The 15,974-nt window shown below is 38.1% G+C and overlaps 1 protein-coding gene across 3 annotated transcripts in view; it reads right to left on the bottom strand.

Annotated features, from left to right (window-relative positions):
* Positions 1-13,844, bottom strand: part of gria2b (glutamate receptor, ionotropic, AMPA 2b) — a 48,112-nt gene extending 34,268 nt beyond the window's left edge. For all 3 annotated transcript variants that reach the window (XM_031758899.2, XM_031758907.2, XM_031758915.2), the window contains exons 1-2: positions 13,511-13,844; positions 13,231-13,371 (exon numbers count right to left, since the gene is read on the bottom strand). In XM_031758899.2, the coding sequence (XP_031614759.1) occupies positions 13,231-13,371; positions 13,511-13,595 (226 nt within the window). In that variant the 5' untranslated portion in view covers positions 13,596-13,844. The remainder of the gene's footprint in view (positions 1-13,230; positions 13,372-13,510) is intronic.
* Between the last annotated feature and the right edge of the window lie 2,130 nt (positions 13,845-15,974).

Raw genomic sequence — 15,974 nt, 5'->3', positions numbered from 1 at the left:
TGACCAGGTTGCTTCAATCCCCCAAAGCTTGTATGTAAGATAATGACTTATCTTCAAACACTCACCAACTATTCCCTATGCAGTAGTGAAACTTCAAAGAGTGCAACACAAACTGGGAAAAGACACTGTTCCCTTTCAAGATAAAAGCTCTGTCTTTAGTGGTAAGGCAGTACTTTTATGTTGAAAGTGGTTAGTTAGCAAGTGTTTGCAGACAAGTCTTTCACACCAACATAAGGGAACTGCAGCAATTTTCTAACAACCAAAGCAATCACAAGGAGGTTTTTGTTGCAGCACACCCTCTGAGACCTATTTCACCCGGTGACAACCAGAAACCACCAACAACCACTTGTTCGGGTTATCGACATATTCATCAACTACAACAACAACCTGATCACAGCCACCATTTAAAAGGAAATACAAATTGAAGTACAGGATCCAGTGGTTAATGTCAGGGACCTGGGCTTGAGTGTCCCAGGGTCCCTGAGCAGTTATGGACTTTATTATATTTTGTAGAAATGTGTGTGCACTGTGCTGCTGTCTGTGTGTGCGTTCCACGCATGTATGTATAGGCAGGTGTGGGTGTGTGCATGTCTGTGGGCGGATGTGGTGGTGTCCTGTAGGCCGGGTGACAAGCACCTCTGTGGCCCGGCTAGGGGGCTGGCCACACCAGAAGACCATGCCACGCACCTGCTACTGATGAGTCTCGTCGGGGGAGCTATTTAAGAGGATGATGGCGCTCCCACCGGCGCTGGATGATTGAAGTCGACTCCAAGTTAGTGTGCCTTAGTGTAGTAACATGCAGTAAGTGTGTGCCTGCTGGAGTTTGGTGTCCTGACGGCTGCCTCTGTTGTTTTTCCCCCAGGAGGAGGAGAGTGGAGCACAGGTGGACAACAAGCACGGGGAGTGCGAAGACACGGGAGCAGAGAGCACAGAGCACAGGGTTTTGGGTGAAGACACAACACAGGAGTCGAGGGAGCTCACGGGGATTATTGTCTTGTCTTATTTACTCCACTGTAAATAAAGCGCACTGTTCATCGCAAGAGTCCTGCGTTTGGGTCCCCCTTCCCCACTTCCCCATGGTCTGCCACCGCAGACCGTGACAGTTAAACTTCTATTAGTATGATTGAAAATAAAATTACCAGAGGTTAGAGGTCTTTGTTGAATATAGTATGGAAACTGTATTTGTTATTTTACGTCTCCAACACTAAAAACACTGTAATATATAAAATTTAGTCATGTCAGATAGGGGATCAATGGAACCATGCAGCACAGAAAACCGACTTCAGGGGGAAAAAAATACTGCCTTAAGTCAATGAGAATTATGTTGTATTTACTTATCCTTCCTTGGTTTAATCATTTATTTTTAACGCAAGCACTTTATCTCTGCACCAGTGTCACAAAAGACCTAGATTAGCAGATCGTATCCACAGAGCCCAGATTCTTATCCTCAAAAGATGCAACCAAGGCTTTATCCTTGGATCTCTATCAAGATGTCCCCTCCTATATCTATAATCTGAAAAATAAAGAAAAAAAATTCTCCTGCCGTTATAAAAGCTTATATACTGCAGTGACAACGGCATTAATATTAACCACCCCTTCCCCTTGCTCTTTTATTATGAGAACTAGCTGTGTGTGAGAGAGGAACTACTGACAATGGCAGAAGGCAAAATTTGTCATGAGTCAGATGCTGGGTATCCAAAATGATTACAGATTATCTCACTTTGGCATCGAGAATTGATCACAGTTGATGACGAGCATATTGTTACCACTGTATCTCTAAAAAGTGGGCTGGCTAGATTTTTTAAATTCTGTACAACTTTGAAGAAACATAAAATTATATTTAAAATGGCTTTATTTACATCATCTATTCAACTAAGGCTCCAGATTATAAAGAATGTTTTACCAAGCAACCAATATAGACAACCAGTTTTTAAGAGAGTAGTTAAGTTGCACATTTCAAAACTTTAACAAAACTATCTTAAAACTAACCTAAAGCCCCAGTAACACACGCCTAGAGAACAGCTGGTGGCTGGGAGTTGGTAACCACTAATTACTAGGGGAAGATGAGTTTTCGACAACCTGTTACGAGTGGTTGTTGGCAGTTGCTGTGAAATTGATTATAGAGCCCCACTCATGCATGCCTAGAAACTGGTCCGTGACTCTTTAGGCACTAACAATGTGTATTCCCCAAAGGCAAGTGATTGCTGGAGGATACTTGCTGTCACTAAGTAAAATTTGTAGCAAAGACGTGTACAATACTGCACTAAAAATCTTCTTGGAATTCCCACGGTTTCCCAAAATTTGTATGGAAAACACAGCCTTGTCTTGTTTTCACAAACTACTCTCTGAGCTGTCGTGAAATTGTGAGGAGTGAAATGTAACAAGAAACCTTCAAAGTAATACATGCACCTTTTGAAACATGCTGGTTTCTGTGGTAAGGTAAAGTTATAGTAACAAGCATTCTCAGTTTCCAGTATGTGCTGAAGTTTTTTGAGTTTCCCTTCTGCTCGATGGTTAGTTAGCGAGTGTTTGCAGACAAATCAGCATTTTCCATGTAAACTATGAGGGACTGTGGCAGTTTGCAAGTGACCAAACCAATCACACTGAGGTTTTTGGTGCAGCACCCTCTCTGTGACCGATTTCCCCTGACAACTGCCAGCAACCTATAATGCACATCTTTCCCTAGTGAGCAGAGGTTGTGTGACTGTGACTGAGACCTAATTTAACAAACTTACTAAAGGACATGACACAAAGCAAAACAAAGAACACATATTTAAAAAAGAGCTAGTCTTTCGTAGGTGAACTTCAAGTGGCTGTTATATTTCTACAAGAATCTTCAAATGTACAGTAATTACAATCAATGTGAAAGTCATTTAACTGAATATTTTCATTATTTCAACAAATAATGTTTACTGCTAAAGAGGGATACTCATCAACATGCATAGAGGAGAACCTGTGCTTCCCATCATTGTGGGATTAAGATTCGATCTGGTTGCCTTGTCTACTCTTAATGGGTGTTTTTGTCAAACTTTAAATCTGATTGTGTATGTGCGGGCATGTTGTGTGTGGACTAAAAGAAAAAAAAATACAACCGAAATGACAGGAAAGATAAAGAAATAAAAAAAATGATGAACGCAAATGACACAATAGGATGAGAATGTCTTAAGAGTTTGATAAGCCAGAGAGCAGCAAATTCAAAGATGTTCTCTCTATTGTTCCACCGTTATGTGTCAGTGAGCAAAATCTAAATGCAATGTAAATGTAGGACAGACTTTCTTTAGGCTGGCTGTGTCCTTTTAAAAAGGGCATGATGACTCAGGGTAAAGGTAGATAAGAGTGGTGGGGCGGCAGGAGGGAATCTGGGTCTGTTTTTTGTGATCTTAGCATTTCATACTTTCTCTGTAAACTATTAGGAAGGATAGATAAGTAGTCAAACTTAGCAAGTAATTTACTGTACTATTTACATTAATTGCACTGATTAATGTAACTGACTGAAATGTATTTAATTGTGTGAATTAGTCACACAAAAAAGAGGAATTAATTCTCTGTTTCCTGCTGAAAAAGCGCGCATGCCATTTTTTCAGCCCTGTCTCTCAACCACAGCTCACTTTGTCCACTTCATTTACAGCTTTGATCCCTTTGAAAGAGTTCTCTATATTGTCAGCACTGCTGTTAACTGCTGTCTGTTTTACAGACAGCGGTATTGTACTCTTGTAACAACTTGCTCCCTGATGATCTGCCTGCTTAAACAAAAGGTTTCATCTGGACGGTAGCCAAAGCATCTCAGCAGCTGTTGGCTTGTCAGTCGCTTTTTCTACAGTTGTGCAGAATTTTTTTGCTCACCAAAGGGTTGAAATTGTGAAACTAAGCCTGCCTACACTGCTAAAACCAATATTTTTGTGTTTTGTTTTTTGCTATATAGATTTATAACATATGAATTACTTGGTTTATTATGTTTATTTCTAAGCATAGCACTTGCTTGCTGAAAACTGTTTATCTTTAACATGTATAAGTGTTTGGGCTGTTGAGTGAACTATCACAAGATGATTTTACTTGGTTTTCAGCCATGCACCAGTGCAGTCGCCCCCTGCTGATTTGCTCTGCGGTGATATTTGTCTCCATTAAAAGAACTTCATATGTTTCCTGATCAGAAGTTTTGTAAGGCCACAGTCCCTGAGCAGTTTCTTTAATCTGCCTCTCTCCATTGGACAGAGGATCATCTTGCCAAAGTGACTGTGCAGTGTATGTCAAATTCTCTCTTTATGCAGGGGTGTGTGGGAGTATTAATCTTCTCCTATTGTTCTGCTATGTTTATGTTTTAATAGGTGCAGTTTTGGTCTATTACCCCACTGCTTTACAAAGATTAAAAGGATAAATTATTGACTGTACAAAAATCGGCTTGCAAAGGTTTGGGTTGGGGTTTTTTTCCTCCAAAAAGTAAGATTAGAACAGTTGATGAGCTGCAGGTTAAAAGTGCAAACTGACTGATCTGATCATATCATTTTCAAGCTATCTGTGGGATGCATAGCTTGAAAAAGCAGAAAACAGAATGACATGCAAAGTCTTTTCATTTCCCTGCTTACACCATAACAAATTAAATTAGTTACAGTTACATGGACTCTCTAAAATAAAATACGTTTTATGTGCCATTTACTAAATGACTATCAACTATGTACGTGTTTTGGCTAGTTTCCTTATATGTTAAATGATATGATTGTTATTTTTCATACTATACCTAACAAAAGATTGTCTGGCAGAGGCTTTAAAGTTACAGCTGCCAGCAAAATGTGTTGACATTTATTGCCGTGCCTACTGGCTCAGCTATCAATGAAAACATACAGAGACAGTGGGTCACATTAAAAGTTCCTTTATTTTAAGTAAAGCACGGGTTTTTTTTATGATAAAATTACACTGATAAGTAATATTGCCAAAAAAAGCATTATTAATGGACAGATTTTTCATAAATGATTAATCATTTTTAGTGGAATATCTATGTAGGTGTGCAGAGGAACATTTCAAGTAACTATAACATGGCTCCAAAAAATTGTGGTTATCGTGGTACGTGTGGGAAAAAAAAATAACAAAAATAAATAAATGTAAAAAAAAAAATATACAATGGTGTGTATGAAAACTCTCTTCAAAATCTGTCTTTTACTGAGATAAAAAGAGAAGTGGGACTCCAACAAGTAGGTAACAAGTTTAACAAGCAGCTGCCTTACGGGTCCTCATTTGTTAGTTTCATTTAATAGCACCCATAAGCGTCCAATAGTGCTGGTTTGTGAAAGGAGGAGTATACACTGTTGTATAAAAACTTTGACTGTTCTGTCGGTTTTTGAAAGCTCATCATTAGTTATAGAATTATAAAATTATTGAAGGACATCAACAGCAACTATTATCAAATCCAAAAAAATATTGATACTAAACTAGCCAGTCTTTATTAGTTACAATGATTTTTAACTATGCTAACCTGACCTGATAGTCTTTTAATGCAAAGCTAACTTAACACAGGAGTGACGTTGAAAATGAGCCTCGGTTCTTCTAATATGAAATATTAAAAGGAAATAATTAATTAATTGACCCTAAACTTTTGAGAAGTAGTGTATACAAAAATGTGGACTTACAGTACATCACTGGTTTCTAGAAACTGGTTGGTTTCTAGACACTTCAGAAATGCCAACAGAAGTCAAGGACAATAGTGGCTCTAGCTCAATTTAGCATATGCAGCAGCATCAACACTACACAGTTAAGATAAGGACAAACTCACAATGGTAAATTCAATGAGAGATTGGTCACAAGGACAGCCAAATATGCAGCAGGAAGCAAATGGGTAGCAGGTCAAAACAATTAAATGGGCATTGACTTTTGCAATTAGAAGCAGATAAGAAAACAAATAATAAAGAAACATGATGAGAATGGAAAGAAGAGATGGGATTTCAGCCAGAAGCTGCATCCACAAAAGCTTGATATGCACACATGCCCAGTGACAACACTGTGTGTGACAGGTGTATGAAAGGGTGGGCAAACAAACCCACACATGCTTGACACACTAGTACCAGATATTCTTGCCCATGTGCATGCCCGGGCAGCAGACAGACAGTGAGCATAATAATAAGGCAAGAAGAAACTCCAGACTGGTCACTACTTTCAGCTCTGATTTCAACAACATGAAGATAAAGTTAATGGAAAAGAGTGAAGTTGCTCGTGTACAGGTAGTTTCTGGGTTTGGTGTGGAGACTTACAGTATAATGTTAGCAGTCAAGTTCTGCCCAAATATTTCAAAATTATACAGGATGAGAAAACCGCCCTTACATTTTTGGCAGCTCAACAATCCACCCTGCTGTTTTAAAACAGCAGGAGAAACACTAGAAAAGGGGGGCAGCTGAATAAATTATCTGATATTTTCAGATTTCACGGTTTCTATCTGAAAGGAAGTCAGAGTAAAACATTACATCTGATAAAACGGAGCCGTGTGAGTTTATATTCTTTCCCTATAAGTGGTTTCAGATTACATATCCAGGGTTCATATTTGTATCTTTTTTTTTCTTACTTTCTAAACTTTCTACATTAAGCTGCACTTATTTAATCAAAGACAAAGAGTAAGAAAAATGGCCGTAGACTAAGTCCCTCCAGAATGATCCAAGTTTCTTCCATATTAGTATCCTACTTACATTTAATACATTAACACATTTATATCATTGTATTTATTTTTCATCTATACACACAAAGTACATCTAAGCAAATATTAATATATGGTCCAGTGTTGTGTCAGCACACTAAGTTTGGCTTTTTGTCATGTCTGCACAACAGAACAGCCTTGTGCATAACAGAGGAGCTTGTCAAAAATAGTCAAATTTGCATGAAAATCCCCAATAGTGACGAAGACATCAAATCCCATGAAAGAAGTGCAGCTGCAATCTAAATCTTACTTTTTAATGCTTTCTCTGTTGTTAAAAGCCAAGGCCCGTGGAAGGTCACAACTTTAGTGTGCTTCCTTTTAAACTAAGAGTATTATGTATTGCACATTGAATATTCACTGGCACCAATTCAAAGTGTGTAACCCTTGACAGAGACACAATGTCAAAACTGTTTTAAATAGCACAAGTGAGTAGGGCTGGTGGGAGGCGGAGCTACTGTATATGAAAATGAAGCCATTCTCAGGAGTTGCAGTCTTCTTCTCAGTAGAATACTGTGCATGACATTTTTTTCCTTCTTGACATTCATGCATGTTAAAATGTGTTGTATCATATTGCTTTACATGATTTACTACTGTATAGCACAAGGTAATGTTAATGTTATAGCATACAGTTGCATTAAATTACTCAATGAATGGATCTGGAACATTTCCAGCTCAGATGTTTCAAAACAGTATTTCATGACTGTTTCTTCAGCTCACATGACTTAGTTGCTGAGATTCTAGCAGGCTTTCAGACAGGAGAGTGGCAATCATATTCATCAAATCATATCAATCCAGTTATTATTACCACACATGCAGGAAATGTTTATTTATTAGTTAAATTAATGCAAACTGTTTAAGACTTATCACTGAGGCAGTGAGTGAAATGCAAAACACCACGGGAGTTTAAGACTGAGTTATGATAATAAAAGTCAATGAAATAACTTGGAAACTTCCAGCTAAGAACTTTGAATTACCCTGTAACATATAATATTTCAAGCTTGTATTTTTTGAGAACACAGTCATAAGGGCTTGGTTGAGGGCTGTATTCAGGGCAAGCTAAGATCCACAGAGGGTTTTTAGCCTCATTTTCTGACCGGCCAGCTCCCAGGCCTATTTAATATTTCACAGCACTCTCTGAAATGGAGGAGAATGCACTTAATTAAGCGTGAACAATAAATTGGCTATAACCAATTCACCGCAGTGCATGTATGACCGGTTTAGGCTTTTGATCATTCAGCAAGGTCCCTGAATATGTTCGTCCCAGAAATGCTGTGTGCATTCAGATGCATGAAATTATAGTATGACATGATTCAACCATGACAAACAAGAACTTTGAAGTGTTAAAATCGCCAGCTGGCTGTCAGTGCCCTCAAACTCTTCCATTGGTCTTAGAAAAGCAGTTTGCTACAAAAAAGGTAGGTAACAGAAATAAAAGCACAAGAACTTACAATGGAAGCATTTGAATTGAAATTAAGTAAACACACATAAAGATTATCATTAACACTATAAAACTAGAAGGCTGAACCAGAAAAGATGGATTATCCTAGTAATGGAAATAGTGGAACTACTCCAAGTTATTAGGGCCACAACTTTTGGAGTATTCTTAAAAATAATGTCTTTAGCCTGCTAAATACGACTGGATTTATAAATAGTTTTAGCAATTCTTTTTTCTTTTTTTGTACTTTCACATGTTTGATGGTTCCTTTTCAAGTGCACAGGGATAAATAACAGTCTGTCTTGTGGCTAGTAATGTTGCTGCTCTTAACTGACAATAAGATAAGTTTTGAAGCCAATGAAAAAAAGGCTCTTCAAGTCAAAAGAAAGAAAATTATCATGAAGAAAACAGCTGAGACAAAGCTTTGCAGAAACGTTTCAGAATGAATTAATACTAATGGCTAGCTAACTGATACTGTAGCAGTTGGCTTAGTGATATAATAGCGTTTATACACTGAGTCTGACAAACATCGATAAAGACCAAATGAGCGGCACAACTTTCAGCGTGCCAATTTTTAATTTTATTTCACACTGACATTTCAGTCATCCAGCATCAACACATGTATTCAGCTATGACTTCTTTGTCTGTTTAAGGTATAATGAACAGCTCTAGAACTGTGTCAGAAATAATACAACCTCAATATGAACCCTCATGTAGCCAAGGAGCTTATTTAATTAATTAAATTTGATTTATTTAGCTCCAAATCACAACAAGTAAGTATTTCAATACTTTGGTATTGAAAATACTTACTGTCATAAGTAATGTCATCCAAAGTAAGTATCTAGTCAGTCGCCACATTACTAAGTACAATGACTTCAGTTTTATCTGAATTTAAAAGCAGGAAATTAGATGTCACCCAGGCCTTTGTCTTTAACTAACTGGTGTATGTCATCTGCTTCATAAAGGTGAGTGTCATCAGCATAGCAATGAACATGTATGGTATTTCTTCTAATAATAATGCCTAACAGAAATATGTATACTCTATGTATTGTTAGTCCCAGCACAGAACCTGTGGAACTCCTTAATAAACCTCAGTTTCTTAGTTAATCTCCAGATCAAGACCAGGTGACCAGGAGTAGGCACAAACCCACCCTCAGGAGTCACTAGTATACAGCTAGTCCCAAGCCCAGATAAATGGAAAGGTTGAGTCAGAAAGGGCATCTGGCATGAAATCTGCCCCAGATCAAATATGTGGAGCCACCGCTGCAGCAACCCCATGGGAAATAAGAGAGAAGCAAAAAGTAGCATCGATTATTTAAACAGGTGTGACAAAGGATAATGTTATGGGTAAGAGAGTTCACTGAGAGTGCATATGTGAATGGACTATAATTGGTCCCTGTACAACTTTGCCCTGTTAGTATTAATTGGTTATGTTATTTGGAATAAACTGTTTGCTATGCCCAAACTGGCTTTCAGTACTCCAGTGCACTGCTTGTGAAGGCAGGAGAGAAAAAAACAGAAAGATTATGTGGTGTGAGGTCTCACGTACAAGTAACTAAAAAGTTGTCATAGAGGGTGTGATATTTTGCACTATCATTGACAAAGCTGCAAACTGTAGCTGCTTGAGATGGAGTTTTGTTTATGACTCCCTAATATGCAGCCACTTTTAACCCACTCAAAACTCACTTGAAAGTATGTATGTCTGTGAGCTGTTCAGCCATTAATGAATCTCCCTTTAAATTACTTGATTCACGTAAGTTAAATAATAACAACAGTGGGGGGTTTTTCAAAGGCAAGAGGGAAGCTAAAAAATTGGATATATATTTTCTTGGGACTGGGACAGAATGCTTATGTTATCTCGTGAAGGTATAAAGGAAATATGTAATGTCAGTGTTGCTTTGATTTGTTCCATGTCTGTAATCAAAGGCAGACACAAGAGTTAAGACACAATAAAAGATGCAATTACGTAAACAAAATACAATAACAAAAGATACATATTTACACAGGTCACTGTCTCGTATTTGCTAACGTTCCCAATTACTTATCACATTATGGATCTATAATTATAAATAAACTAGAGAAACTTTTTCTTTTTTACTGTATGGATAAAAATGAGCAGAAATTGGAATCTTTGTTTTGACTTGTCCTGGTATGAGTCAACCATTTTTCCCTTTCTTTCCTCATTATTTCTTTCACAGTGATGAAGAGTTTCAGGGTGTGTCTGTCATGTGGGGACAGACAGCTGGTTATAATCTAGAGTGTTTGAACATTTTTTTTTAATTTATTGCTTTGGGTAGACAGCACACCAACATGACTACACACACACAAACACATAACACGGTCACAACAACTCCCCTGGTCTTGGCAGCAGATGCCAGCCTGACCAGATGAACTGTTATTGATGGAGGAATGTATCATCCTCCCTCCCACTGTCTCTGACACACTGCATTGATGAAGTATGCTGGTGCCCAGAAGTACAGCCACAGTGTGAGAGATACCAGTCCATATATTGAGTCCCACATTTTGCAAGGAAATAAAAGAAGATACTTTATCCAACCAATACAGTAGCCAATTATCTCAAATATGATATGTGAACATTATATCTCATATGAAAAATGCAAAAACACATTGTGTGCCAAGTAAATTTTAGTACTCTTTTTTGTAGCTGATAACATTATCTACTTTCATATTGAGGGAACAAACATTTTAAAGCTAATCTATCTCTCAGGGTACATACTGTAGTCCACTAAGATCAATTTATATATAGCTGGATATTGTCTTTCATTTTCCCCTCGTTATTAAAGACTAATGTACTTTTCTGGTTTCAGATTAGAAGAGTGTGATTATTGCATTCACAGAACTAAACATACAGCTTATAAAAACTCTTTGTTACAATGTTTTAGATTTCAGGATCGAGAATTGGCTTTATTGTGTCTCCCATTATTCTCCCCTGCATGTGTTTCATAAAGTATAGTTTAACAAAAGACAAGGTGATGGCATTAATGTGCTGTAATTACAGATGGAGGCGGACTGTGGGGCAGACTGCCATCTACTGGATTAAATGCGACCCCCCCCCCTCGCCCTTCTCGCCTTACCCCAGCCAGTCCTACCTTTTCTCATTCTCGCTCCCACTCAAAAAGTCAGATGATGGAGTTTATACACACACAATCTGGTATCACCAGATGCATGCAACTATGTATAAGACACACAAAACCTCTGAATAAATGTGTCCCCATTTTAGTATACAGTGTGACTTCCTTTCTCCAGCATAACACAGTCTACATCTGTCCATTCATTTGCTATTTTGTCTAACCATTTGTTCACCCTCCAGGGTCACTGCTAACTTTATGCATCTTTCAGTACTTTTCCAGTTCAATCCTGGACCAGCAGTAAATGAACTGAAGTCACTGTCATTAAGGTGGATGTGAACCAACGTCATAGTCTCTACAGCCATCTGAAACTGCACGAGATGATGTAACATCATGCAGGAAGTCTATTAAATTAATTATATGGATAAATAAATACTGTGCTTAACTGAAAGATTAACTCAGTGCAAATCTTGCAGCCCATTGTTTTCCTTGTAGTCAGCTCTAAGTTCTGTTTATTTCATTTAAAATAATGAGAATCAGCTCAATTGCCCACATATTAGTCTTTGTTAAACAAGTAAACAGATGCGGGTCTCTCCATGTTTTTTATTATAAGTAGGTATATAGTTTGCATATAGTTTTCCAAAACAAGATCATCTAATAGCTCAGATTAATATATATGTGTCACAACATAGACAAACTTCAAGAGTAAAGTATGTAAAGTATGTGTGTGTGTGTCTGTGTGGTGGGGGGTGGGGCCAAAGCATACACACAGGATATACTTTGCACAAAAAATTGTACGTGTGAGATGCATTTAAACCAAGTCAGCCAGACAACAGTGGTTTATATAGACTGCTGTAAACAATTCAATCATCGACATGACTCTCACTGTGATGTGTCACGCGCAGTGAGGATCTCTAAGCAGGAAGCTTTTATATGGTAATGAAATCGATTGGACCGATGCGCGCACCAATCAGAAGCGTTTGATTTATGTTTAAGGGACTGTTGAGAGGAGCAGTCGCTTGGCAACCGCTTAATGAAATGTATGAACTGTGGCTGTTAAAATAGCGACCTCCGAACCTATCAAGGAAATAAAGCTTTAAAGGACCATGGATTTTTTTTAAAGCAGTAAATGCATGTTAATCAGAAAACTCGGTTTACTGACGTCTCGTCGAAAAAGAAGAAGTATTGGAGATAAATGTGGCAGACAATTCGAATGTCGTGATTCAAATTTCATCGAGAGCTATTGTCCTATGTTTTTCACAAGAACCTTTGACGTGTTCGCTGCCTCGTGGTATCATTAGTTCTCAATAGGAATGTTAAAGCTTCGCCTAGTCGCTAGGCAATGCCTGAAGCGCAGTCAAAGGCTATATGAACAAACAATGGTTGAGCACCGCTCTTTCTGGGCTCAGAAAAGACGTGACAGCGGTAACCAATGAAAAAAGAGTCCTACATCTCAGATTTCGTCTTTAAAGATGAAAGATAAAAACAGCGAATGCATACCGATCCAGTGAATCTGTCTATCTTCAGTATAGTTGATCCTTTCAGTGAACATTAAATATAAAGTAATGAAGGTGGCTGCTTAAAATGTCATTTGTTACAAGAAACAGATCAGGGAATACTGAAATTAAGTCTAGTTCTACCACTCCCTTATCTTCAGCTACTTTCGAAAAAATAAGTTGGTTTACATGAAAGCAGGATGATAATAAATATTAGGATCGATATTCTTGCAGTACAGTCTGTTTGATCTCTAAATCTGAAGGAATGAAAATGGGATGGATGTGACCGACTGTTTCTGTGGAAACCAACTTTCCCCTGCCTACACGAGCCTGGTTCATCCTCAACTACCCAGCTCACAGTCTGGATGTGTTTGCTGACAGAATATAGATTAGACAGCTCAGATCATTCCATCCTAAGAGCTGATAACGTGTATCCAAACTCGTATGATAAATAGCACAACGGTGGAGATTATATCACAGATGACATTGAAGGCTTCTTTCAATAAAAGAACACTTAAAATATGTTTAACTTACAACAATTGGTAACAGCGAAACTGTTTGCCACTTCCAAATTGTCAATGTGAGGCGTCAGTCTGAATTCCGAGGTGCCAAACTGAACCATTCCTATCCGAAACGCGCTGTATTCTTGATCTGCGCCCCTTGGAAAAAGTCCCCCTGAAATAAATACAAATTATTTTTTCACACTGGTAAATATTTGATTAATACAACATATTTAGAACCAATTTCACAGGTTTTTGCGCAGAAAAATGTTTGTAGCTAACTGGCTTTTACGGTTGAACTAATGGGTGCTTACCAATCTGAACACTGGGCGAGCCTCCAAGCGCGCATCCCCATAAAACCAGGAGAAGTGAAACGAATAAATTCACTATCTTTTCCATGTCGACAGTTTAGTTGTCCACATCCACTAAGGTATTCTGATATTCCTCTGTTTCTCCGGAGATATTAGATCCCAGACATATTGGACACCTTCAGTCGTGGGGAGAAAAAAAAATAGGAAAGGACCGTTTTCTGCAAGTGGCTAGCAGTGAAAGGACACCAGCAGTGAAGGAATGGTCGCCTGCAACGTAGGTTTGCCGTCTCTTCTTCCGCTCCTCCTCGTCGCTCCCCTCCTGCCGCCAGCTGATACCTCCTCTAACGCACAGGCACACTGCGAGTCTCCGCTCGGCGAGCAGGAGATCTTCTCAGCATCACACCCACAAGTGAGGAATGTTAATGAGAAGGCGGACAGAGACGGAAAAAGCCGAGAATGAGGCACTTGGCGACAAGAGAGCACACAACACTTTGAAAAAGCGCTTCTTCTAAACAATGTCATCTTCTCTTTTTCCTAACATTGCACCAATAAGAAGTTACATTTTCAAATATGCTTTATTCACAACATTCGAGAGTCATAAGTGACACTTTATTTTCGTTTCCTGATATACGTTTCAACTTTTCTTTGTTAGTGTCCCAATTCATTTCAAAGTCTCTCCACTTTTTGTCCGGAATCAGCATCGTTGCCACCAAGTTTATGTTAAATGAACTTTCAACAAACCAACAAACAGACTTCCAGTATAAAAGTAGATTTTAGTACAATTTCCATACACTCATATGCATTAGATCATCACATCTACTTTCTCCACACACATATATGTTTAAAGTGTGCATTTTGGGCATTTTACAGCTATTTTCATAATCACTTTAACTCAAGTGCATTTAAACAACATTATATTAAGATATTCAGTTTACAATAAGAAAAAGGAAATAGAGAAGGTAGAACTATGTAAATTTGTGATGTTATCTCGAAAAGGGCTACTGCTGGACTCAAAACAAGTACAAGCATCTAAACAATCTTTTTAAACCTTCTCCAAAACTAAACATCTTTTCAGTCAATATGAGCAAAACCACTGATTGATTTTTCTGTTGATTGGGTAATCAGTTAATCTGTGTTCATTGTGGGAATTTTCATTAAGTAATCGCGAAGAAAGATATCTCTCCAGACCACTGTAGTACCTAGCTCCAGCTAGTTCCAGCAATCACTGACGATATCCAAAAGGCATGAGAAATATGGATCTGACAATATATTTTAGATTTTAAGACTATACATACATACTTTATGTAGTTACACAAAAGGATTTATATTAGCATTAGTAAGGGTTACAAAAGTCTACATGTAGTTTATCAAATATAGACTTTTAAAATACATATTTACAGGACACTGTTTTGACTGTATTTGTCAGTCACTGTTTTGACTGACAAATATCACGTATGTATATTAGACAGCTTGAATTGAGACATTCAAATATAGTTGGTCACTTAAAAAACAAGCCTCATCTACAGCACGTACAAGGCCAACATTTCTTACTGAGAAAACTCATCAAGTGCATCAGCTGGAGGCCATCACTCATGCCCTCCAGGAATAACTATCAAATGAATCTCCTCTTTAACTTTGATCTAGTGCTTATCTCCACCTTCTGCATACAAATCTGATGCAAATATATTCCTGGTGTTGGGTGCCATTATGAATGGGGTTAAATGGAGGAGAGCTTGCCTTGCAGCCAGCAGGAAATAAGTAGCAATCCTGTCACCTGGTTTTATGATATGCATATCTCAACCTGCACAGACAGATGTATATTAATCATTGGCAATGCAAGATAGCAGTCTAGGAGCAAACTAATGAGGCTGAGAGTGAATTAGAGCTGAGGGCGGTGGCAGTTATAAGCAACAAATTGGCAGATTTCAGCACCATGGACAGCACATAACATGTATACTTTCTCCTGTTGTGAGAAGTCTTTAGGTGAATGAGAACACGTAGGGGTGATAAAGATCCAAGATACTATAAGACAAACCATCTTTTGTTTTGTTTTGTTTTTTTGTTTTTTGTCCATGATTCTAATTGATTATCACAACAATATTTTTGGAAATTGCAGGTAACTTCTTAAATCTGATGGCAAGGATAGGTACAAATTGGCAAAAAACATACAGTGACTGGCCACTTTATTAAGTACAGTAGTATATACAGCAGTAGTGCTATTGCTGGTTTCTCCCCCCCAGAATTCTTTGTGGCAAAGATATTGAAAACATTCCTCACAAATTTTGGTTTATATTGACATGACAGCATCATGCATTTGCTGCAGATTTGTCAGTTTCACATCCATGATGTAAATCTCCTGTTCTACCACATCCCAAAGGTACTCTGTTGTGTCAAGATCTGGTGACTGCCCATTTGCGTGCAGTCATTTTTAACAAGAAACTAGTTTGAGATGATCTGAGCTTTGTGA

The sequence above is a fragment of the Oreochromis aureus genome, linkage group 2 (genome assembly GCF_013358895.1).
Source record: "Oreochromis aureus strain Israel breed Guangdong linkage group 2, ZZ_aureus, whole genome shotgun sequence".
In the NCBI taxonomy this organism is placed as follows: Eukaryota; Metazoa; Chordata; class Actinopteri; order Cichliformes; family Cichlidae; genus Oreochromis; species Oreochromis aureus.
Note: the sequence above shows the minus strand (reverse complement) of the source record. Positions and strands in the feature narration are given on the sequence as shown.